Source organism: Elephas maximus, chromosome 14 (assembly GCF_024166365.1).
Source record: "Elephas maximus indicus isolate mEleMax1 chromosome 14, mEleMax1 primary haplotype, whole genome shotgun sequence".
In the NCBI taxonomy this organism is placed as follows: Eukaryota; Metazoa; Chordata; class Mammalia; order Proboscidea; family Elephantidae; genus Elephas; species Elephas maximus.
Window position 1 is genome coordinate 36797493 of NC_064832.1, and position 25850 is coordinate 36823342.

General features: G+C 38.1%; 1 protein-coding gene across 12 annotated transcripts in view; it reads left to right on the top strand.

Annotated features, from left to right (window-relative positions):
• The window catches only part of CCDC122 (coiled-coil domain containing 122), a 131986-nt gene that overhangs the window by 198 nt on the left and 105938 nt on the right, over positions 1-25850 (top strand). For 4 of the 12 annotated variants that reach the window (XR_007513048.1, XR_007513047.1, XM_049852952.1 and 1 more), the window contains exons 1-2: positions 15130-16294; positions 16806-16906. Coding sequence is in view for 10 of the 12 variants with exons in the window: in XM_049852952.1 (XP_049708909.1) it covers positions 16168-16294; positions 16806-16906 (228 nt within the window). In the remaining 2 variants the exon portion in view is untranslated. Of the gene's footprint in view, positions 1-15; positions 7034-7872; positions 14284-15128; positions 16295-16805; positions 16907-25850 lie in introns of those variants that run through there. The other 8 variants (XM_049852946.1, XM_049852948.1, XM_049852951.1 and 5 more) reach the window with 6 other exon arrangements.

The following is a 25850-nucleotide window of genomic DNA, read 5'->3' on the forward strand; positions in this document are numbered from 1 at the left end:
AGCGGGGCGCGGGGCGGCGGGCGTGGTGGTAACGCCTCTGCGGTCCAGGACCGCAGCCGCAGGCGCCCTTTCGCAAGCGGGAACCCCTTCAGGAGCTCCCTGGAAGTCCGCTCTTGCAGTTGCTCTGGGAGGATTCGCTGAGCTAGCGCATGGTCAGGACTTTGGGTTACTCACCAGAGCCCAGACCTGCGAAGCTTCTCACGTTAGCATTTGGCAGTTAGTCCCCTCCAGAGTGCCAGCAAAGGGCGTCCTTGGGGGAACTTGTTTAATAGTTTGTTTTGACTTTCCCAAGAACAAGTTGATGGTCCTTGTTCGCCTTTTTTCACATTTTGCCTTTCTTGTTGACAGGACCAGCAGTCTTTACTGCTTCTTCACTTGGATTGACAGATTTCCTAGTAGGAAATTAGAACCCTGGTGGCGCAGTGGTTAAGAACTTGGCTGCTAACCAAAAGATCGGCAGTTCGAATCCACCACCCGCTCCTTGGAAATCCTATGGGCAGTTCTACTCTGTCCTATAGGGCCGCTATGACTCGGAAGCCACTCCACGGCAATGGGTTTTTGGTTTGGTTTTTTTAGTAGGAAATTTTTAACCCTTAAAATTGTGATAAAGGGGAAAATTAGATCTTCAAAGAGTACAAGGATTTATTTAAAATATTGAGCAGTTACCATATGGAAGGCACGAGCTGTTGTTAAGAAAAAGATATCCAGTCTTCAAAGAGTAGGAGAAAGGGTGCTTCCTGGTGAACTGATGTTTTAATCATCCAGTGCTGATATAACAGATATACCACAAGTGGATGGCTTTAACAAAGAGAAGTTTATTCTCTCACAGTCCAGTATGCTAGAAGTCCAAATTCAGGGTGCCAGCTCCAGGGGAAGGCGTTCTCTCTCTGCCAGCTCTGGAGGAAGGTCCTTGTCAACAGTCTTCCCTTGGTCTGGGAGCATTTCAGCACAGGAACCTCAGGTCCAAGGGACACACTCTGCTTTCTTGGTGGTATGAGGTCCTCCTGTCTCTCTGCTTGCTTTTCTCTTATATATCTCAAAGAGATTGGCTTAAGACGCTTTCTAATCTTGTGTATTTCATCAGTTGCCACTAATTCATCTCATTTCATCATGCTGATAGGATTTACAACACATAGGGAAATCACATAAGATGGTGGACAGTCACACAATACTGGGACTCCTGGCCCAACTAAGTTGACAGATATTTTGGGGGAACACAATTCAATCCATGACAACTGGTTATGATGGAAGGAGAGAATCCATTTATCTTTATTGGGTAAAGATTTATCAGATGATAAATGCTGAAGAAGCTTTACCTGGAAGAAAAAGAATCTCGGAAATTTAGCAATTTAGAAGAGCACTTGAAGGTAGGCAAGTGCTTCCAGTTGACCAGAGAATGGGATCACCAACCGTGAATAGGAACCCAAAAACCAAAATAAATAAATAAATAGATAAACCTGTTGCTGTTGAGTCGATTTGGACTCATAGTGACCCTATAGGACAGAGTGGAACTGCCCCATAGGGTTTCCAAGGAGCATCTGGTAGATTCAAACTGCTGACCCTTTGGTTAGCAGCCCTAGCTGTTAACCACTACCCTACCAGAGTTTCGAATAGGAACCCACATTTCAGTGTTCCTGGCAGATGTTTTCATCAGTATTTGCCTTGTCATTGTTTTTGCTGGATGTTTGTTAACTCTGAGTGGTAGATAGTAAACTTCCTGAGCAGAAAGTACATTCTCTGTCCTGAGTTTGTTTTGTATTAAATATGACCTCAAGTAAAACGGAAGTCTTAATTTAAAATAGGTTTAAAACATCCTGTTTTTTCAGATGGTGGAAATTCATTTTCTTTTGTGCAACAGTAGTGGTGGTCAAAAACTAAAAAAGAAAAAAAAATTTTCTAAATAGTGAAGCTGTCAGGGAAGAGAAATTTTATTGTCGTACTGTACTTACATAGCACTTCCTTTCACGATCCAGTCATAGACAACTATGTAGCCTCATCTTCTGTATTCTTCTACCCTTCCCCACTCACCCCATTCAAGGGGTTTCAATCCTGGTAGCACAACAGAACAACTAGTGGAACTTTTTAAAACAATAAATGCAAGGCCCCACCCCAGATGTACATTGAATTAGAAACTCTGGGAGTCCTGCCAGGGCATGTTTTACTTTGTTTTGTTTTGTGTAACAAACAGCATTACAGATGATTCAGATCCGTAATTAGGTTTGAACAAAATCACTGCCCTATTCTCAAGCCAGCCGGCCAGCAGAGGGGTCACACCATTTTATCCTTTACGTGTGCTGTTCCTCTACTTAGAGCACCATTCTCTTAATTGGCCAGTTTAAGTTTAATAACAGCTGCTTGTTATTCAAGACTCTTCAAACTCAAACACAACCTTATCTGAAAGCTTCTCCTCCACCAGCATAATACCTGCTGCTGCTTTAGCATTTCATATATGAGAAGAAGCCTTCTCATAGATGCAGTCTGAACCCAGACTGGAAAAAATTTTTTTTTTCTTTTTTTATGGAAAAATTGGGAAAAGTCAGTTAAACATTGAATTGTACACTTCGTAAGAATGAATTTTGTGGTTTATAAATTATATAAAGCTGATTTAAAAAAGAAAAAAGTGGGTTAAACCAGAGAATCATGAAACAATATCCTTTCAAACATTTTTATTTTACCCTATAACAAATAACTGTATGCCCATTTGCCAATCGATTGAGAAAAGCCAAGGCCTTTTCTTTCCACATGTTCTGCTCATTAGAGTTCTGCATTGTCTCTTTTGTATAAACCATACCATCAGCTAAGATTTCCCCAGATTTGATTTTTTTAAGAGGAAAGCAACTTAAAGGCACTTGTGAATCTGAGTGCAGATTTCCTCTTTTTAATCTCTTAGCATTGTATTACACACACACACAACTTACCTTTATTGGGTCTTTCCAGAATATGAAATATGATTTTTAAAGAAACAAACTATTTTCAAGCTATTTCGTTGGTTTACATATTACCTAAAATATTATGAAAGCAAAATAACAAGTACAACTGGCATAAACAGGTTTGGGAACAAACACGTAACTCATTGTAAGATTGTAGAATCCAACTGGTAGGAGCAGAAGCAAACAGGCTCACTAGAGAATAGCTTACTAGCCCTGAGCATTCAGCGTGATATGGGCATTAGCTACTTATGATTTACAAAGAAAATAATTCAGATTAATTGATGACAGGTTAAATAGAAGTTGACTAAGGGAACTTCTACTGTACTTATACATTTTAATTTTTTGACTATGTGTCCATTTCTCCCAGAGAGGAAAGCATTTTGAGGGCAGAGATAATGTGTGGCCATTAAGGGTAACCACTGAGGAAATCCTAAGAGGGTTTTTTTTTTAAATATTGTGATTTTGGAGAAAATTTACATAGCAAATTAGGTTCTTATTTAACAGTTTCTGTACATGTTATTCAGTAACATTGGTTACACTTCACAATGTGTCAGCATTCTCATTATTTCCATTCAGGTTGTTCTTTTTCCCTTAATCTAGCTTCCTTGTCCCCCTTTACCTTTTCATCTTTGGCCTAGGTTAAATGTTGACTGTTAGGTCTCATTTAGATGATTGTTTTGAGGAGAATAGTACTCGTGGGTAATGCTTATTTTATGAGCCACTCTGTCTTCTGGCTGATAGGTGACCTCCAGGAGTTGTTTGAGTTCCAAGTTTAAAGGGGATCCCAGGGCGATAGTCTTGGGGGTTCCTCTAGTCTCTACTGGTCCAGTAAGTCTGGCCTTTTTTAGGAATTTGAGTTTTGCTCTTCCTTTTTTTCCCATTCTGTCTGGGACCATCTATTGTGTCCCTGGTGGGAATGGTCAGTAGTGGTAGCCAGGCCCCATCTAGTTCTTCTGGTCTCAAGGTAGGTGACACCATAGTTTGTGTAGACTATTAGTCCTGTAGACTAGTTTCTTTTTTGAGTCTTTGGTTGTATCTTAGACAGCTGCTCGCAAGCTTCTAAGACCCTAGACACTACTCACCATGTAGAATGTTATATTTATGATCTATATTATGCCAGTTGACCAAATTGCTCCCTTGAGACGATGGTCTTAAGCCCCAAACCCAGTAACCCAGTCCTGCAACGTATTTGGTTATATCTAGAAAGTATCCATAACTGTGTGCCCCTATGTGCTTTATTTTATATATGAATATATGTGTAGCACATACAAACATATATAATTTTGTCTTAAGGTACGCCTATACATGCACACACATTTGTGTGCTTACCTATATGTATATAGGCATACATAGCTACCTATGTAGCCACACACATTTTTTGGTGCTGATTACTTTTGTTGCAAAATTGTATATGTTGTGGCTTTTACCAAAGCCATCCTTTATTCTGTGTACTTCTTAATGTCATCTTTTACCTTGGTCACGTTGTGCTGACTTCACCCTTATTCAGTATTGCCTTACCCGTCACCAAAACTAACAAGCATCTACTATCTAGAAAGTGATTCTCTGTCGCCATCTCTCTCCCATCCCTGGTACACACCAAAGAATGCCACTTTCTATAAGTATACCTATTCTTATCTTTCTTTATTAGCGAGATCATACAGTATTTTTTTGTGATTGACCTACATTACTCAGCATAATGTCCTCCAGGTTCATTCACATTATAGCACATTTTGAGAACTCGTCGTATTCTTTATGGCCACATAGTATTCCATTGTGTGTATGTACCACGGTTTGTTAATCCATTTATCTGTTGATGGGCAGTTAGGCTGTGTCCACCTTTTTACTATCGTGAGTAATGCTACGATGAACATAGGTGTGCATATATCTATTCGTGTCGGTAGTTTTAGTTCTCCAGGGTGTATATACCTAGGCTTGGGATTGCTGGATCATAGGGTATTTCCATTTCTAGTTTTTTTAGGAAACATCATACCATTTTCCATAGTGGTTAAACCAATTTACAGTCCCTGTAGCAGTAGAACAGGGTTCCAGTCTCCCCGCAACCTTGCCAGCATTTGTTTTCTGTTTTTTGATCAGTGCCATTTTTTGCAGGGGTGATAGGGTGTCTCGTTGTAACTTTGATACGCATTTCTCTGATGGCTAGTGATCACAAATATCTTTTCATGTGGTTATTAGCTGCTTGGATGCCCTCTTTGGTGAAATGTTTGTTCATGTGCTTTGCCAATTTTTTAATTAGGTTGTCTTTTTGTTGTTGAGTGGTTGAAAACTAGGCTGTTACATCACCGTGTAAATCTTCTCATGAGAACAAATGGAAGCTAAAAATACTGTGAACAGTTGCTTTTAAGCAGTTTGCACTAAGGTTTATGGATCTTTCCAGAAAAAGACAGATAACATCTGCAAAGTTCCTTGTTAAAAGCTCTTCTTGGTTTAGAAATTATGCTTGCGTGTTTAGAGAACAGAAAAAAGTCTTGCTGTTACATCCCAAATAAGACAAGGGGGTTATAACTATATTTGACCGAGGGCCTTTAATTTTCCATCCCAGAGGTAGGCACCTTTTGCAGCAGTTATCTGGTCATTCCTTTTTCATTTGCCAGCCATGTTTTATGCCTCTGCACCTCATTGGCAAGGCATTTCCCATTCTAATGTGTTTAGGGTCAAGGTAGATCCCTTTTGAAATGTGTGAAGCTCTGCAGACCTGAGTTGGAGCCTCACTGTTGTGTACTTTGAGCATTCTATTAAGTGATGCTTTCTGGATGTGTTAGTTTTATAAACTTTTACCTGTTTTTCCTCTCTTTCATGAGATAAGGCTTACAAGCATAATTATGACTTTCCTGTGTGATAGGGAGTGCTGTAGGTTTTTTTTTTTGGAAAGGCATTGCTATGAGTCAGAACTGACTCAACGGCACCTAACAACAACAGTTCCCATTGGCGTGCTGTCATGCCACAGATCAGTCGTGCCACAGTGCCACTAGTCTCATTGGTGTATAGCATTGCCAGATCATATTTCTCAAAATCCATACTGCCAACCAAAAATTTAAACACATTCGGTTAGTAAGCATGCATTCTAATACTGAAAATACATACCATCAAAAAAAAATTTTTTTTAATAAAAATTTGGTAACAAAAGGGTTAAAGCCTGAATTTAGGCTGCAGACCAATCCCTACATGTCTACATGCAGAAACAAGAGATAATTTGGTAGTGTGGTACTGTCCACACATGCAGGGAAATCCAGTCTTTGGTAGAAAGCCAGGAGCAGTGTGAGTAATGTGTGAATCTTGCTTATATTGTTTTGGATAGGAGTTAAAAAACAGTGTAAACCCTCTGGTTCCTGTTCTCATCGCCCTGAAACTTTAATCTCAGTGCCTGGCCAGAAAAGGGAGTAGCCCCTAGTTTTAGCAGCTTCTGGCGTATAATAGGCATATAATAAATTTTTAATGACTCTAATTTAATTAATTACTTTTGGATGACTCTGAAGACATTATAACTTCTTTTAAAAACATGTGGTTGAAAGACCTAAAGTCTGTTTTACCTGAAGCATATATCATTATTCTTATTCACACTTAGAATAAGAATCATTTCCCCATTATCCCTCTCTATTTTATTTCTTGGAATTGAACCATCCAAATCTGATTCCATCATACTTATGATGAATACATGCTATAATTTAAAATTCCTTTGATTCCAGGAATCCCTTTTATCTCATCTTGTCTTTCCCCAGGTTAATTTTCTAGCCTCCCCAGTCTCCAACATCAGTTTTGGATATTGAATTCCCTTTCCCATTTATGAAATAACCATTTCACACTTATGTGAAAATTACCACATAATTCTTCTTTTCCTATTTTCTAGTAAAATGTCTACCCTAAAGGAGAGGTAACATAAAATTACAAATGTAACTATACTCTGCTGCCTGGCAGGTCTACACAGCAGCTTTTTTCACACAGAATGAAAAATATTTTATGTAACATGAGTGCATGTATGTAATTGCTTCCTTTTGATTCTTCTGAGCCAAAAGCTTTCAAAGTCCCAGTGAAGTTTGACAATCCTGCTTTAATCTGTTCATCTACTTGGAGAGGGGTATCAGATGGTGAGTTTCTGAAACCTGGAACCATGGCCTTTTTAAAATCTTGTCCTAAGGGCCTAGAACAGTGGCTTGCCTTTTTAATTCAAATAAGGTAATGTACAAAACATTCTTATCACAGCACCTTAGTACATCTTACCAAACCAAACCAAACCCACTGCCGTCAAGTCGATTCCGACTCATAGCGACCCTACAGGACAGAGTAGAACTGGTCCATAGAGTTTCCAAGGAGTGCCTGGCGGATTCGAACTGCCAACCCTTTGGTTAGCAGCCATAGCACTTAACCTCTACGCCACCAGGGCTTCCTAATACATAATAAAAAAAAAAAATTTTTTTTTTTTTTTAAGTACATCTTAAGTGCCTAATAAATGTTAGTTTGAATCCTACTTGGCTTCAAATCCCATCCCTCTTACTTGGCTGTGTGACGTTGGACAACTTTCCTAATTTCCCCAAGTCTCAGTTTCCTTATCTACAAAATATAGGTAATTCTACTTATAGGATTGCTCTGAGAGAGAAAAAAGATAATCCAGTAAAACACTTAGAACTGCGGTGTTACATAGTAAGCACTCAATAAATGTTGGCTCATTTATATAGCAGAATGATGGTTTCTTATACTATTTCTATTGCATTGTTTTCTGTAAAGCCACTTTTTTAGTTGGAAGTATTTTTTCTAAATGATTGTGTTTTATGTAATATGTGATGTTTGAGATATTTACTGTTAAATACTTCAGGTATTGTAAGTTTTTTTTTTTTTTCAATCAGGGTCATTCATCTTTATATTCTCCAAAATATCTTGCATGTAATATGTACCAATATATAATGTTTTGAATGAAAGAGTGTTGAAACTGTTGAGTTGCTGCAGTCTGTTTCATTGATTTATGCATTTCTAATCAGTTATCAGTAGATGGCAGTAGTTCGTTTCTATTTTTATCTCTTCTCCATTCTACAATAAAACCAAAAAAAAAAAACCCATTGCCATCGAGTGGATTCTGGCTCACAGTGACCCTATAGGCCAGAGTAGAGCTGCTCTGTAGGGTTTCCAAGGAACAGCTGGTGGATTGGAACTGCTGACCTTTTGGTTAGCAGCCGAGTTCTTAACCAGTGTGCCACCATTCTATAATAGAGATTTGAAAAAAACTAAAAGCTTCCTGATTTAACAACAGATTTCTTTTCATGAGGAGCTTGGGTGGCACAAGTGGTTTGCAGTCAGCTGCTAACCTAAAGATTGGTGGTTCGAACCCACCCTGTGGCTTCATGGAAGAAAGGCCTAGTAAACTGCTTCCATACAGCCAATAAAACCCTATGGAGCAGTTCTACTCTATAACACATAGGGTCACTATGAGTCAAGGGATGACTTGATAGCGACTAATAACAACATCCTTTCACAAATAGTTGTTCTAAATAAATATCACCCCAAAGTTCTTCAGTTTATGTTGCTTCAGAAACAGAGATTAAGAAGTACTCATTACTTTAATTTTTATTGTATAAATCTGATTTTCCTAATTCTTTCAGTTACTTTGGCAAATATTTTAGGGAATGCAAAAATGAATAAGCATGGTATTTGCCTTCCTGGAGTGTATAGTCTAACAGGGGACAGATAAGTATAAAATAATGTAATACCAAACCAAAAACCAAACCCAGTGCCATCGAGTTGATTCCGACTCATAGCGACCCTACAGGACAGAGTAGAACTGCCCCATAGAGTTTCCAAGGAGCGCCTGGCAGATTTGAACTGCCGACCCTTTGGTTAGCAGCTGTAGCATTTAACCACTATGCCACCACAGTTTCCTCAAAAACATAATGTAAGAAGAATAGAAATTTGTTAAGTACTGACTATGTAAAAGGAACCTACTAAGTGCTTTACATGTATTATTTTATTTAATCCTCACAACCCCAATGAGGAAGGTACTACCATTATTCCCACTTTATAGGTGAGGAATCTGAGGCCCAGATTAGAAATACTCAATTCGACTCGACGGCAACAACAACAACAAAGTAGTAAGTGGCACAACCTGCATTCAGAACTAGCTTTATCAGATTCTAGGACCTATACTGTATCTGCCATGGTATAATACGGATATAGAAACAATTGTACTAAAGAGGAAGAAATCACATCTGACCTGAAAGACCAAAAAAAGATTTCTTAAAGGTGGTACCATCTAAGATGGATTTGAAACATTAGCTATGATGGTGGCATGATCAGAAGTGTGCTTCAGGAGCATTATTGTGTCAGCAGGAAAGGGAGAACTAGAGTTAAGATAGACTATAGTTAGGTACCTGTTATGTGCCAGGCACTGTTCTAGGTCTCTGCCCTTGTAGAGCTTACACTAATAGAAGGAGATAGAAGAAGAAATAAATGTATGAGATGTTAGTTGTGATAAAAGCTATTAAGAAAAATGAGGCAGGATAACGAAATGGAGGACAAAGCAGGAGAGATCATGTTTTAGAAAGGGTTATAAGGGAAAGTTTCTCTGCTAAGGTAGCATTTGAGAGTGCTAAGAAGTAGTGGATTCCAATATAATTTAAAGGTAGAACCAGTGGGGTTTGGCAGAAAAAATTGCATGCAGCATGTAAGTGAAAGAAAAAAGGCAAAAGCCCTGGGACACATACTTGGGGGATGTCCTTAATGATATTCCAAAGGGCCTGTGAATATCAACAGCAAACTCTCCTTTATGATTATGTTGGGCAAGTTGGTTGAATTGCCCTGGGCTCTACACCCTTCTAGAGACTGCCCTGCTAATGACTAAGGTTTTGGATCTGAAAGAAGGAAAAATGAACTCGTAGTAAACTAAAACGGAGAAAATTATGAAGGAACAGATTTAGTGGGGGTGGTGGAGTGGACAGAGCAATCAAGAATACAGTTTAGAACCTATTAAATTGGAATGCCTATTAGAAGTCTAATTGTACAGAGTACACATTCTTGCCATGAGCAGGAATGGAATATTAACCAAGATAGACCATGTTTTGGGCCATAGGCACACCTTAATGAATTTATAAAGAATAGAAATCATATAAAGTATACTCTCAGATGACAATGGAATTAAACTACAAATAACAGAAAGATAAATGGGAAATCACAAAATATTTTAAGATTAAACAACATACTTCTAAATAGCATATAGGTCAAAGAAATCACAAGAAAAAACTTTAAAAATATTTTTATTAAATAAAAATAGAACTTATAATTTGTGGAATATAGCAAAAGCAGTGCTTAAAGGGAAATTCACAGCATAAAATGCATTTGGTAGAGAAGAAGGAAGATCTAAAATCAATCTAAGCCCTCCACTTTAGGAAGCTAGAAAAAGAAAAGCAAATTAGATATAAAGTAAGCAGAAGAAAAAGGAGAAATCGATGAAATCAAAAACAAGAAATTAATAGAGAGAATTAATGAAACCAAAAGCTGGTTCTTTGAAAAGATAAAATTGATAAAACTCTAGCCAGGCTAACCAAGAAAGAGAGAAGACACAAATTACTGCTATTAGAAATGAAAGAGGAGCCATTACTACTGATCTCATGGACATTAAAAGGCTAATAAAGGAATATTCAGAACAACCCTACACCCATAAATTTGATAACTTAGCTGAAACGAAACATTTTTCCTTTTTGAAAGACACAATCACCACAACCAAGCGGTATTTATTACAGGTATATAAGGTATATAAGGCTGGCTCAATATTAAAAAAGCAATTAATGTAATCCATCATATCAACAGGCTGTCATATCAATAGATACAGAGAAAGCATTTGACAAAATCTGATATTCATGATAAAAACTTTTAGCAAACTTGGTATAGAGGAGAACTTCCTCACTTCATAAAGAACATTTATTAAAAAACCTACAACTATGTCTATTTAATGGTGAGAAACTAGATGCTTTCCCTCTAAGATTGGCACCAAAGCAAGGATTGTCCCCTCTTACTACTATTCAACAGCATACTGGAAGTCTTAGGTAATGCAATAAGACACAAAAGGAAATAAGATGTATACAGATTGAGAAGGAAGAAATAAAACTGTCTTTGTTCACAGATGGCACGACTGCCTAGAAAATCCCAAAGAATTTATGAAAGCTCTTCTGGAACTAATAAAGCAAGGTTGCAGGATACAAGGTTAATATACAAAAGTCAATTTTCTATACACCAGCAATGAACAATTGGAATTTGAGAACAAAAACACAACTTATATACAAAAAAAAGAAAGAAATGGGTATAAATTTAACAAAAAATATATAAGAGCTATATGAGGAAAACTACAAAACTGATGAAAGAAATCAAAGATGATCTAAATAAATGTAGGAATATTCTATGCTTACAGATAGAATGACTCAATATTATTAAGATGTCAGTTCTTCCCAAATTTATCTATTGTTTCAATGCATCCCCAATCAGTATAGCATTTTGTGGATATGGACAAACTGATTCTAAAGTTTATATGAAAAGGCAAAAATCCCAGAACGGCCAACACAATACTAATGAAGAATAGACTTGGTGGACTGACTACCTGACTTTAAGACTTAATAGAAATCTACAGTGATCAAGACAGTATGGAATTAGCCAAAGAAATCCAAGTCTAGATGTTGGGTAGGCAATTTGGTATGAGTCTAGAGTTCAAGAGAGAGAAATCGGGGAGACGCCAGCCTATAAGTGAATTTTGAAACCATGAAACTGGATTATATCACCTGGAGAGTGAGTATAGAAAAAAGAAGAGCCTGAGGAATGAGCCATGGAACAAGCTAATATTTATAAATAAGAAATAGGAGGAAACCACAAAGGAAACCAGTAAGTGTGGTGTTTCAAGGAGCGCACAGTCAGACATGCTGAATGATGCTGATAGATCGAGTAGTAAGAATGAAATGTTTTATTAAATGTGGCAACATGGAGCTGTAAGGATGGAATGGTGAAAGATTGATGTAGTAGTTTCAAAAATAATGAGAGGGAGGTAGCAGAGAGTAAGAAGTTTGGTTATAAAGAGGAGCAAAGAAATGTGTCCATAGTTGAAGGGGGCTATCGTGTCAAGGGAGGGTGGTGGTAGTGGTGGTGGTTGTTACTGATTTTGTACTGGGATGTTGAGGATAGTATGATTGACCAAGTAAAGCGGGAAACTCTCTTTAGAAAACATTTAAAGGAGCGATGTCCTTGAATAGGGAAGAAAGAAGTACAACAGTAGGTGATTAGCCTTAGCTAGGAACAGGGACACTTTAATCATTGCAAGAAAGTGATGGACTAATACATAGAGGTTCAGATGCAGAAAGACTGGTAAATGGGGTGATTTACCATCCCCTCTAATTTTTCTCTACTTTCTCAGTTAAATAAGAAGCTAGGCTATTCACTAAAAGGAGAAGGATGAAAAGATTTGGGTGGTTTGAGGACAGAGGAGGAGGAGTGAAATAATCATCTGTGAAAATTGGGGAATCCTAAGGGCCTAACTTCAAAGGTCCATTTGACATGAATGGTCTTGAATATAAAGTGAGACTACAGCACGTGTGTCTTTCTTCAGACATAATCAGCTACTCAAATGTAAGAAAAGCAACTGGTTTGGATATTTCCAGGGAGATAGTTGTAAGGGAGTTGAGGTAAATGCAAAGGAATCTAAGCCAGGTAAGGAGGGGGGTTAAGGGTCATGAAAATGTAGAAAAGTCAGTGGCTGAGAAGTCTTGGTACGGTCAAGGAGTGCTTAGAGTCAAACAACTAGGAGGAAAGGGCTAGAAAAATAGAGTTTGAATCTGCAGTTGTTTATAAGATATAGTTATGAGAGTGGGTGGCTGGAGTGGATAGACGAGAGAAGACATCAAGGAACTTTGAGGACAGAGAATTAAAAGTGTCCTGCGTACGGATGTTGACCTCCCAAAGAAATATAACAGCAGTAGTAGTAGATACATAGCAAGTCATATACTGAAATCTAGGAGTGAGGAGGGGAGTTCTGGAGATCAGTAGATAACAGCAAGGAAGAGTACTTGTTAGATAGTCTGAGGACATAAATTTCAAAGAAACTAGGGAGCTTTAGGGAGAAGAAAAGGATAACAATGTGGCAGTGCTAATGAGGATCAGGAAAAATAAACTTACCTCCATGCTTAGTGTCTTGAGGATGGTACAGGGGGACCAGTATCTTTGGATTTCAGCTAGAGCAAAAAGATGAAGGGAAGGGACTTACCAGGATCACGAGGAATTCACTGGGTCTCCTCTCCAGTCATGTAAACTGTGTTGTTGAAGCTACTGGAATTGTGTAGGTTTTGGAGCAGCTTCATCCATGGAAATAGTTCCTCTGAGAGGTAATGTGGATAGTAGGAGAATGGAAAATAGGGGTCGATATAAAAAATGTTATTTTAGCAATACAATAAATCAAAAGTAGTTAGATTCTGGGAGTGGTATATAAAGACATAGTTCTTTCCTTGAAAAGATTATAATCTTATAGTATTGCATAGTAGTTAAGAGCATGAACCTTGGAGCCAGGCTCTGAATTCACCTCTGACACTTATTACCTATCTGACTTTGGGTAATTTCTTGACGTCCCTGTGCCTGACTTGACTTCTCTGTAAAATGGAAATTTCGGTTATAATAGCTATCTCCTAGGCTATGAGTAAATAAATTTGTAAAGTTCTTAGAATACCACGTGGCACAGAATAAATGCTATATAAATATCTGGGGGTGTGTGTGTGTGTGCACTTTAGATGAAGTTTTACAGAGCAAATTAGTTTCTTATTAAACAATACACATATTGTTTTGTGACATTGGTTGCCAACGCCACAATGTGTCAACACTCTCCCCTTCTCAACCTCGGGTTCCCCATTCCCAGCTTTCCTGTCCCCTCCTGCCTTCTAGTCCCTGCCCCTAGTCTGGTATGTTATTTAGTCTCGTTTTGTTTTATGGGCCTGTCTAATCTTTGGCTGAAGGGTGAACCTCAGGACTGAGTTAAAAGGATGTTTGGGGGCCCTACTCTTGGGGTTTCTCTAGCCTGTGCCAGACCAGTAAGTCTGGTCTTTTTTTGAGAGTTAGAATTTTGTTCTACATTTTTCTCCAGGTCTGTCCAGGACTGTGTATTGTGTTCCCTGTCAGAGCAGTCAGTGGTAGTAGCCGGGCACCATCTAGTTATGCTGGACTCAGCCCAGTGGAGTCTGTGGTAGTTGTGGTCCATTAATCGTTTAATCTTTCCCTTGTATCTTTGATTTTCTTCATTCTCCCTTGCTCCAGACAGTGTGGGACCAATGGAGTATTTTAGATGGCCGCTCACAAGCTCTTAAGATCCCAGACGCTACTCACCAAAGTAGGATGTAGAACATTTTATTTGTAAACTATATTATGCCAATTGAACTAGATGTCTCTCGAAACCATGGTCCCTGATCTGGGGGTTTTGTTGTTGTTTTTTATCTAAAGCACTCAGAACAGTGTGTGGCAGAACGTAAGCACTGTATAAAAGTGTTTGCTATTGTAATCACTGAGAGAACTAGCTGAAAATAAAACCGGAGAGGGCATGCATTTTAGGAAGTCTAGGTTTTTTTTAACCGTGGAATTAAGGATGAAGCCTGTGACCGTGAAACTTATACAGAAGACCTGGAGAGCATCTGAATTGTTCTGGGACAACTCTGTATATTAAACAGAAAGGACATAGATTAATAGCATGAACAGAGTGAACAGGCCCAATATCAGGGAAGACTTGATGAAGGAGATAAGTTCGAAGTGAGGTTTGAAGGAAGGAAGTGGCATGAAGATACAGGAAGGAATCATCTGTTTTCAGGGGTGATTATGACACCCTTTAAATGTGCTGAGTAAAGGCCTCAGGAGTTCTTTAGTTTGAAAAAAATATTTCCAGATAGATTTGAGGTCTCCTGACATAGGAAGAAATTTTATTTTGTTTTTCTTTCCTTTTTACTTACATATCAGATTTCAATCCTTTAAAATTTTATTTTTGGAAAACAAATGTAACTAGTAACATAGTACTTTGTAATTAACCAATCTTTAAGAAAAGTATTTTGTGAATTTGCAGACTTTATACAGGCTTCCTTACATGTGCCTTGCTGTTACGATAATATTTCACTTCTTCTCGTTTATAAAGTTGTTCATGACGTTAGTATGATTCGGAAAGATTCACAAGTTCTATAAAAATCAGCTAAGTTTTTTTAAAGGATGAGTCATCTATATAGAAAAAAACCCATGTGAGTAAATGCTAAACAGGAGATGACAATTTTTAACCTCAGAATTACTTAATAACATTGAGCTACTTTTGTTAATCATGGGAGGTTGTACGTTTTCCTCTGTGTAAGAATGGGCAGGTGAATTCAGATACCCTTTTTCCTAAAGCTGGTAAGGCCCTTGGCTCTTGACAGTTTGCCCCTCATTTGCTATGTTGGTCGAGGAAAGAACTCTTCATTTTAATCTTCAAGGGAGAAAAATATTTCCCCCTCATCTTATCAGTTACTCCTGGATACAGAAGAGACCAAACATGATTTTAAACTTGCTTGGTTCTTATCCTGGCCAGGATGTTACTAGGCAGAGGGTGCTGTATTACCTGTATCCTGTACCCATGGTAGAGCCCCAGGTGATGCAAACAGTTAAGCACTTAGTAAGCAGAAAGGGCGGCAGTTCAGACTCACCCAGAGGCGCCCTGGAGTACAGGCCTGGAGGTCTGCTTCCAAAAGCTCACAGCCTTGAAAACCCTATGGAGCAGTTCTACTCTGCACACATGGGGTCGCTATGCATCAGAATCGACTCAATGGCAACTAACAACAACACACCCATGGCAGAAATTGCTAACCAATCTCGGTACTGTGTCTTACAGATCCTGGCCATAGTGCCAGAATCTATTTCATCATAGTACTCGAGGCAGCTGCTACTAAGTCATAGTAATTAATGACTGTATGTCAGGTACTGCGCTAAGCATGTTATATATATTGCTTTAATTATCACAACGGCCCCATGAGGTTTTACAGATGAGGACATTGAGGATCCAAGAAGCTAAGAAACTTGCTCAGGGTCATAATAGTTGAAAAGCAGCAGGACCAAGATTCAAATACTTTTATACGTTTTTCCAAAAATCTCACAGGTAACCATTGTATTTTAATTCTTGGCAGTAGTGATGAAATGCCATTGCTATCCCAGTAAGATCTTAGATAAATACGTTACGTTTACATGACAGGAACAACAAAGAAAAATGAAAGATTATCGATGTCAATTATTTTGTAGGAGTAAAGAAGGTGAACCAAAAAGGAGAGGAGACTATAGACACAGAAGAATGTCTGGCAACGAAGAAAGGAAGAGTCAAGGAGAGCCTAAAGAAGGTAATAAAGCAATCTGAAGAAATAAATAATTAAAATATCAGCAACCAAAAAAAAGTAGTATGAGAGGATAATTACGTTAAAATTGATAATAAATTAGAATAGAGACAGGGAAGCTGTTGAATTTGTCCAGGAAGAAGCATATATGGTGTTTAGAAAAGGCATGACAACCTGAAAATATGAGCCTATAATGAAAATCCATCAACTATAATTGCTATATAGTGGTTATGGCAGCACTATAATTATAGGATATGTGTAAGTGGCCTGGATAAAAAAATTAGGACAATCAAAATACACAGGTATAACATTATAATAGACGGTTTTGAATTGTCATTATTGCCTTTTATATTGGTTTTGTTTATAGTCAGAAAGGGAACATCCTAAATTTATTTTATTTATGAGAAAAGAGCATCAGATTCTTCATGATTTTGAGAGAAGGCGCGTCACTTTCTTAGAATGTCTAATTTTGACTTTTATTATGTACTTTCCTCTTGTCTGGCTGTGGTTGAACAAGACACAACCTCATTAGCTGATGCTGTAGAGCAAGTCGCAAAGCAACAGCAGTCACAAACATCGGAAATAGAAAGAAACAAAAAGGTGCTGTTCCATTTGCAGGTAACTTATGTCATAGCCTTTTAAATGATATTAACTTAGTGCCAGGGAAGTTATTAAGGATACTTAATTATGGGAGGCAGTTTTAAGTTTATATGTTTGATATTTACTCTCTCAGTTACTCTCTTATCTCTAAGTAACGTCTGTGTGAGTATTCCAGTTTCATGGAACATTTTATGTTCCCAATATACAAAGATTCAGCAATGTTATTGTAACTGTAATACATGTATGTAAAACCTAATGTGTACGTAATAAAGTCACCAATCCACTTTTATTTGATAGTTTTTTTCCTAAAATGCTGAATTGAAGGAAAGTTAAGTTTTTAAGTCAGTGATTTTAAAGTTATGGTCTGAGTCACAAGTTGTCAGTGAACATTTCAGGTAGCCTTCCTCTGTATTCCTTACTTCTCATAATATACTCATAATTCCACTATAGGAATCTAGGAGCTATACTTGGCCTTTGCATGAAGCATAAGTACATCTAACTATAGTCTATGAAAGGAGCCCTGGTGGTACCAGGCTGCTAACTGAAAGGTCAGCAGTTTGAACCCACCAGCCACCCCTGGGGAGAAAGATGTGGCAATCTGCTTCCAAAAAGATTTATAGCCTTGGAAACCCTACAGGGCAGTTCTACTCTGTCCTATAGGGTTGCTCTGAGTCAGAATCGACTTGATGGCAATGGGTTTTTGTATACTCTGAATATAGTTGAAGAAACCAAAATTAAAACAGCATCTTTACATGTGCTTGGTAAAGTTGTTATTAAATATATGCTATTAAAATGGGCTCTGGAGCCAAACCGCTTAGTTTCAGAGATCAAATTCGCTACTTCTAACTCCATAGTTTAATTTGTCTGTCCCTTTGTTTCCTCATTTGTAAAATGGAAATAATAGGACCTGTCCAAAAGGCTTTCATATATTTACAAGTATAAATGAGTTAATACTTGTAAATATATGTAAGGTACCCTTGCTGGGAACCTGGTAGACAGCATAGGGCCAGATTTTTTACATCAGCTTTAGATATCAGGGAAACCCTGGTGGCGTAGTGGTTAAATGCTATGGCTGCTAACCAAAGGGTCGGCAGTTTGAATCCACCAGGTGCTCTTTGGAAACTCTGTGGGGCAGTTCTGCTCTGTCCTATAGGGTTGCTATGAGTCGGAATTGACTCGACGGCACTGGGTTTGGTTTTTGGTTTTAGATATCAGTGCAAGAGATATGATGAAAATGATATTACCATGGTATTGTGGATGTTTTTATAAATATTTGCATTTCATTAGTCACTTCTAGGAAAGAATATATTTATAGAATAGAATAGAATACAAAAATAATAATGGCCTAGATTTCTATAAAGAAAGTTTCTAGAAAAGTTCTCATATTTCAGAGTTTCACAGACATTATTTCATTTATATTGAGGACCTGCTTTTTTACCAAGCATTTTGCTAGTCACTATTCTTATTCTTACATTGCTTATCAGCTACTGGGGAGGGAGACTAAGAAGTAAATAATTACTTATAGAGTAATAGTATCAATGACAGAGGCGTAAACACAACACAGATTTAACACTGAAGAAGGAGTGATCACAAAGGCAGTGATGTTTCATTTTGAGTTTTAAAGGACAGCTGGAATTCACGAGTGATTGTATATCTGGGACAGACATAAGAGTTAAGGGGTGAGGAGAAGGATATTCCAGACAAAAAGAACCTGAGAAACTATAAAGGCCTGAAATACCATTGGCATCTTCATAGAGCTGTAAGTAGTTTTGTGATAGTGTCACTTAGGGTATGTGTTGAAAAGTGGTGAGAGATGTATACCATGATAAGAAGCTTGGCCTTGTTTTAAAGGTGAAGGGGACTCTTTGATGGGTTTTAAGCAAGGGATCAAACAAGTAAATTTATGTTTTAGAAAGAAAATTCAAAATGCATAAAAAACACTTGACAAAATCCAACACCCATTCATTATAAAAACTCTTAGCAAATCAAGAATTGAAGGGAACTTTCTCAATTTAAAATATGGCATCTAAATAAATCTTATAACCAACTTAATAGTGAAAGACTAAATGCTTCCCACCCAAGATAAGGAACAAGGCAAGGATGTCTGCTCTCACTACTTTTATTCAAGATAGTACTAGAGTTTCAAGCCACTACAATCATGTAAGAAAAAGAAATAAAAAGGAACCCAGGTTGAACAGAATGAAGTAAAACTACATTTATTCACAGATAGCATGATCATCTTCAGAAAATCTTAAGGAATTTACAAAAACCTATTAGGACTAATAAGTGAATTTAGAAAGATCATAGGATACAATATCAGTATATAAAAATCAATTGTGTTTCTATATATTGGCAGGAAACTATCAGAAATTAAAATTTTAGAAGAAACCATTTATAGTAGTATCAAAAATATTTAGTGCCCAGGGTCTTAAAAGCTTGCAAGTGGCCATCCAAGTTACAACAATAGGCCTCCATTCACCTGGAGTATCAGAGGAAGGAGAGTCAGGAATCAGAGGGGGAAATGTTGCCACTGTGAACATCTGCTTCCTATGGCATGAGACCTGAAGAACTGGATGGTGCCCGGCTACCATTACTGAATGTTTTCTCTAAGATTCTAAGGAAGAATTCTAATGAAAAGGGGGAAAAGAAAAAATAGAATTTCAAATTCTCAATGGAATCCAGATCTTCTGGAGCCATTGAGGCTAGATGAACTCCTGAAATTGTTGCCCTGAGATAATCTTTAAACTTTAATCCTCAAACCAAAACTTTCTCTGAAGTCTACTTTGAACTAAATCATAGCTTAACTTAAGTAGTAAAGTATGTCTGCTTTGAACATCGTACTCTTTCAAAGATTACCTATGTGGGAGCAAATTGACAACAGCATCTTGAAAGGTTAGATGAGAAGCTAAGAGGGGGGCAGTGAGTTTACATTAATGGCGCAGGAATAATTTGGAAAAGGTTAGCGAGAATGGTTACACAACTTGAAGAATGTAAACAATGTCCCTGAATTATACATGTAGAATTTGTTGAAATGTTACATCCTTTGCTGTGTATGTTTTCACCAAGAAATAAAATAAATAAAAATATATTAGGCACTTAGGGGTAAATTTGGCAAAAGGCTTGTAAAACCTTTATGCTGAAAACTGTAAAACATTTCTGAGAGAAAGAAGACCTAAGTAAATGTAGAAATGTACTATGTTCATGGATCAGAAGACTCAGTATTGTTAATTTACAGTGAAATCTGTGAGACCTGGAATTCGACAGGACTGCCTTGTTTTTCCAGGTCTCGCAAGTTTTCTGCCTTTGACAGGGTGCAATTATAGAGTACAGTAATCAAGACAGTGTGATATTGACATAAAAATAGACATATAGATCCATTAAACAGAGTAAAGTGTCCAGAAATAGACTCACATATCAACTGATTTTCGAAGAGGTGCCAAGGCAATTCATTGGGGATGGGTAATCTTTTTAAAAAATAGTGGTGAAACAATTGAATAGCCATGAGGAAAAAAATGAATCTTAATTTTCATCTCATACCACATACAAAAATTAACTTACAATGGATCATAATTAACTCAAACTGGATCATTAACTCAAAATGTAAGAGGTAAAAGTACAAAGGCTCTAGGAGAGAAGCTTAGTGACTTTGGGTTTGGCAAAAAATTCTTAAGTAGGACACAATAATTTTAAAAAACTTAAAAATGGACTTTATAAAAAAAAATTTTTTTTAATTGCATTTCAAAGACACTGTTACGAAATTGCAAAAGCAAGTCACTGTGAGAAAATATTTGAAAACACATACTTGTATTTATACTATATAAAGATGTCTTACAACCTAGGAAGATAAACACCCAATTAAAAAATGTGAGAGATTTGAATAGTAATTTCATCAAAAAAGATATTACTAAGGGCAAAAAAGCACATGAAAAGATACTCAGTATTATTAGGCTTTAAAAAAAAAAAAGAGAAATTAAAATTGAAATGAGGAACCATTGTACACTCACTGAGTAAATTTTTAAAAACTGACTGAACCAGCTGTTAGTGGGAATATGCAACAATTGAAACTCTCATACCCTGCTAGTTGAAATGTAAAATGATGTAACCACTTAGGCAAATTTTCTAGTTTTTTTAAAAGTTAAACATATACCTACCGTATGGCCCAGCCATTCCATTCCACTCCTAGATATTTATCCAAGAGAAATAAAAGTGCACTTGCACTGGAAAATTGAAAACAACCCAAATGTTCATCAATTAGAATTTGAATAAGTAAACCAATTGCATATATCCATACAATGGAATGCTACTCAGCAATAAAAAAGGAAGAACCATTGATGTGCAGAGCCCTGGTGGCACAGTGGTTAAGCGCTCAGCTACTAACCAAAAGGTCAGCAGTTTGAATCCACTAGCCGCTCCTTGGAAATCCTTTGAGGCAGTTCTACTCTGTCCTGTAGGGGCGCTGTGAGTTGGAATCAACTTGACGGCAACAGGTTGGGTTTGGATTTGTTTTGCTGATGTACACAACGACATGACGGATCTCAAAGTAATCATGCTGAATGAAAGAAGCCAGGGTAAAGAGTATATACGAGGGTAAGTCAAAAAGTATTGCTACAAGGTTCCAGTTCATACATGCACAGGTTTATCCCAAACAAACATGTTTAAACATGTCTCTGCAGTCAGCGGATGGCTGCAACAAGTTCTCTCAGTAATACACTTGTCTTAATCTTGTTAGGGTGCCTTCAAAAAAAAAAAAAAAAAAAGGATACTTTTTGTGCCATGGGGGAAAAAAAAGATTTTGAGGTCAGGGCTAATATCAAACCTATAACATAACTCAAGTGGACATCTTGCAACAAGTTTATGGGAATGCTGCCCCACATAAAACAACAGTTTTTAGATGAATCAAACATTTTAAGGAAGGTCAGAAATACCTCAAAGATAAGCCAAGAGAGGGAACACCTCTCAGTTATGGCTACTGTTTTTTGGGATACCAAAAGGGTAATCTTGACAGATTTTCTCAAAGGACACAGGACGATCACGGAGCTTATTATGAAGAAATTTTAGGAAAATAGAAAACTGCATTGGTGAGAAAAAGGCCAGGAAAGTTGTGCCGAGGAATTTTTTTACATCACGACGATGCACCTGCTCATTCTTCAAGGGTTACAAGGGCTGTCGTATGAGAATTTCTTTGGGAAACCTTACCCCACCCACCATAGAGCTCTAATCTTGCACCTTCAGACTTCTTTTTCTTCCCTAAACTCAAAGAACATTTAAAAGAAACACAATTTTAGTCCTTCAAGGATGCCAAAACTGTCTTTTTGATGTGGTGTAAATCAAAGATCAAAGAATTCTTCCAGGAAGGGTTAGAGAGATGGAAACACAGAAGTGTATAGACCTAGATAAAGGATATGTCGAGAAACAACACCTTCACAGTTTGATATTTTCGTTTAATAAAGGTTTCCGTGATTTTGTATCAATACTTGATCTACCCTCATATTGTGTGCTTCTGCTTACATAAAATTATTAAAAATACAAACATATAATGACAAAGCCCATCAGTGGTTGTCTGGGAGCGGAGGGGTGGGAAGAGAGGGACAGATTACAAAGCATGGAGAGGAAACTTTTGTGGGTAGTGAATATGTTTATTATCTTAATTGTGATGATCTCATGGGCATGTAAGTATATAAAAACTTATCTAATTGTAAAGTTTAAATATTTGCATTTTGTTTATATCAACTGTATGTCACTAGGAGCCCTGGTGGCACCATGGTTAAGAACTTGTCTGCTAACCAACAAGTCAGCAGTTCAAATCCATCAGTCATTCCTTGGAAACCCTATGGGGCAGTTCTACTCTGACCTATAGGGTCGCTGTCGGAATTGACTCAGCAGCAATGGGTTTTTTTTTTGGGGGGGGGGGTACCTTAATAATGTGATAGATAATTCTAGTGAAAGGGTAGACATGGATTGAAGGAGGAAAAGACTAAATCTGGCGAGAAAAGTTAATAGCCTATTACGTTAGTCCAGGAAGGAGAAGGGATGTTGAATAAATTAGTGGGAATGTCATCCCTCCCCGTATTGATCAGTAGGGTTGATAGCCTGATCTAGCTGGCCGGGTATGTGTCTGTCTTCTGACCATTCCATGTGCATCATTCATTCACTCATTTAATATTTATCGAGCACCTGTTTTGTGCTCCACCCACTAAAGCTAGGCACTATTTAAGCACTGGGAAGATAGTAGTAAATAAGATAGATAAGGTTTCTGCACCTAGGGAGCTTAGTTTCTAATCAAGAGGCAAGCAATAAAGAAATTTCAAACAAAAAGAAGATAGTTTCAGAAATGGATGTGTCACCAAGAAAATACAGTAGGGTAAAGTAATAAAGAGTAACTGGGGCGGGAGGGTGGGTGGCTAATTTATATTGTGATATTGAAGAGTAAAATAACAAAGAGGAAGACTCTTCTGAGGAGTATTAATAAAGCTGAATTACGAAAGACATGGCTCAACAGGTAATAACTAAGGGTGGAGGATTCTAAGGCAGAAGGAACAATTTCAAATTCCTTTAGGTGGGAAGGAACTAAGCATACTTAAAAAAACAGAAGAGAGGCTGGAAGAAGGGACAATCATAGACGCTGAGAGGAAAAAAAAAAAAAAAAAAAACTGCCATCAAGTCGATTTTGACTTATAGTGACCCCACAGAGTTTCCAAGGCTGTAAATCTCTATGGACACAGACTGCCACATCATTCTCACGAGGAGTCACTGGTAGTTTTGAACCGCCAACCTTTCAGTTCGCAGTTGAGCACCTTAACCAGCTGAGAAGGATGGCAAAATAGATAGGTACTAGAGCATATCACAATCAGAATTGACTCAATGGCAACAGGTTTTTTTTTTGTTTGTTTCTTTGTTTGGAATATATATGGCCATGTAAGCCACATTCTCTCTAGAGAAGGACATCATGCTTGATAAAGTAGAGGGTCAGCAAAAAAAAGGAAAACCCTCAACAAGATGGATAGACACAGTGGCTGCAATGATGGGCCCAAACATAGCAATGATTATGAGAATGGGTTGAACCAGGCAGGGCTTTGTTCTGTTGTGCGGAGGGTCACTATGAGTCGGAAGTGACTGTGCAGCACTTAACAGCGACGATAAGCCACATTAAATAATTTATGAATGCAGTGGGAAACCACTGGAGGATCCATGCTACAAAGATCTGTCAGAAGGAGATTTGGGATTTTATTTTGGAGGCCCAACCGTCAGGATTTGCTGTTGAATAGATTATGGGAGGTACGTGAAAGGGAGGAATCAATGACTCCTAGGTTTTTGAGCATCCACTTGGAAAGTGGTACAGCTTATTGAAAACAAGAGGACTGGGGAAGAACAGATTTGGTGTGTGAATTAAATGTTCTTTTGCAAACATCTATAGGTGAGATGTTTATTAGACATCAAAATAGAAATTTCAACTGGACATTTGGAATATCAGAGCTTGAGATAAAAATGAGGTTCATCAACACGTTGCATTTGTCAGTGTACTGGCCCCTCTTGTCTCTGTCAGGAAAGGGGTAGACAGGATCTGCCTTCTTAGCACAGTGCCTCCCTCCCAAAATTATACAGAAATTATTTAAAGAAGTTGACCGTATTTGATAGAAAAAAGAGGAATGGAGGATGAATTGCAGTTATTTTGGTGAGAGGATCTATAAAATATGATGAACAGTTAGGAATAGATAATGAAGTTGTTGTTAGTTACTGAATAGTTGATCCTGACTCATGGTGACCCCATGTGTGAGTAGAACTGCTCCACAGGGCTTTCAAGGCTGTGACCTTTAGGATATAGATTGCCAAACCTTACCTCTGAGTGCCTCTGGGTGGGTTCAAACCACCTGCCATTAAGTTTGTAGTCTAGCACGTAACCATTTGCTCCACCCAAGGACTCCCTAGATAATAAAGAGAAGGGAGGAATTAAGGATTGCTCTCACGGTGGTACCATTCGCCAAGTTTGAGAATATAGGAGTGTTATAATTTGCATTTTTAGTCTCAATTCTTCATCCCCCTCTGTATGCACATCTATTACCATGTATCTTTGCAATGCCCTCCCACAGTGAGTGAGCATACTTCCTCCTTGACTCTGAGCTTGATCATGTGACTAGCTGGGATGTTAGCAGATGTGGCTCCCACTCTTCCGCATCTGCCATCATCCTGAGAAGGACATGGCTGAACTGGCCCATTAGAGGTTAAGATACAGGGGAGGCAAAGCCAAGACACCCCAGTCAGCCCAACTGAAGCCAATCTAAATTATCTGGCAGCCGGCCAACTCCCAGACATTTGAACAAACACAATCAAAATCAGCAGAACCATCTTGCCAACCCCACCTCATCCCAGTCATACGAGCAATAAACAATGTATGTCACTGAGGTTTGGTGGTTGTGGCAACAGATAACTGATACAAGGGGGACCAAGTTTCAGGGACATGATCAATTTGAGAGGTGCAGTGGCATCTGGGTCTAGAACTCAACAGCCACATATTTCTGTGAATTATCAGCATTTATGTCAGGGAGCTGAGCTGTTAGGTGTCAGAGTAGCCAATTAAAACACTGAGCCAAATTGAAACTACTAGTTAAGCGTTTAATCACTTACTACGATCATATAAAAGATTAAACCTGAAGAAAGGGCCACTCCCCCCCGCCCCATAGTTCCCCAGGAATGACACCTGGGCAAGAGTTAAATGGATCAGCACAGATGTGGGGACCCATCTCACTGCCAAGGGATCTCTGAACACAAGGCTCCTGTGGTTTTATGGACCTCAGGGGCCAGAAGGAAGGCAAGAGAGAAGGGCTAGTAGTGGAAAAATTGAGTTGGGAATCAGTGTTGGGAAAAGCTTCTTCAAGATTCCACCCCCGCCCCTCCCCCCCACACAATTCTGCCCGATAAGGAGACTTCAGCAGAGGCAGACATCTGCTGAAGGTCCCCAATAACA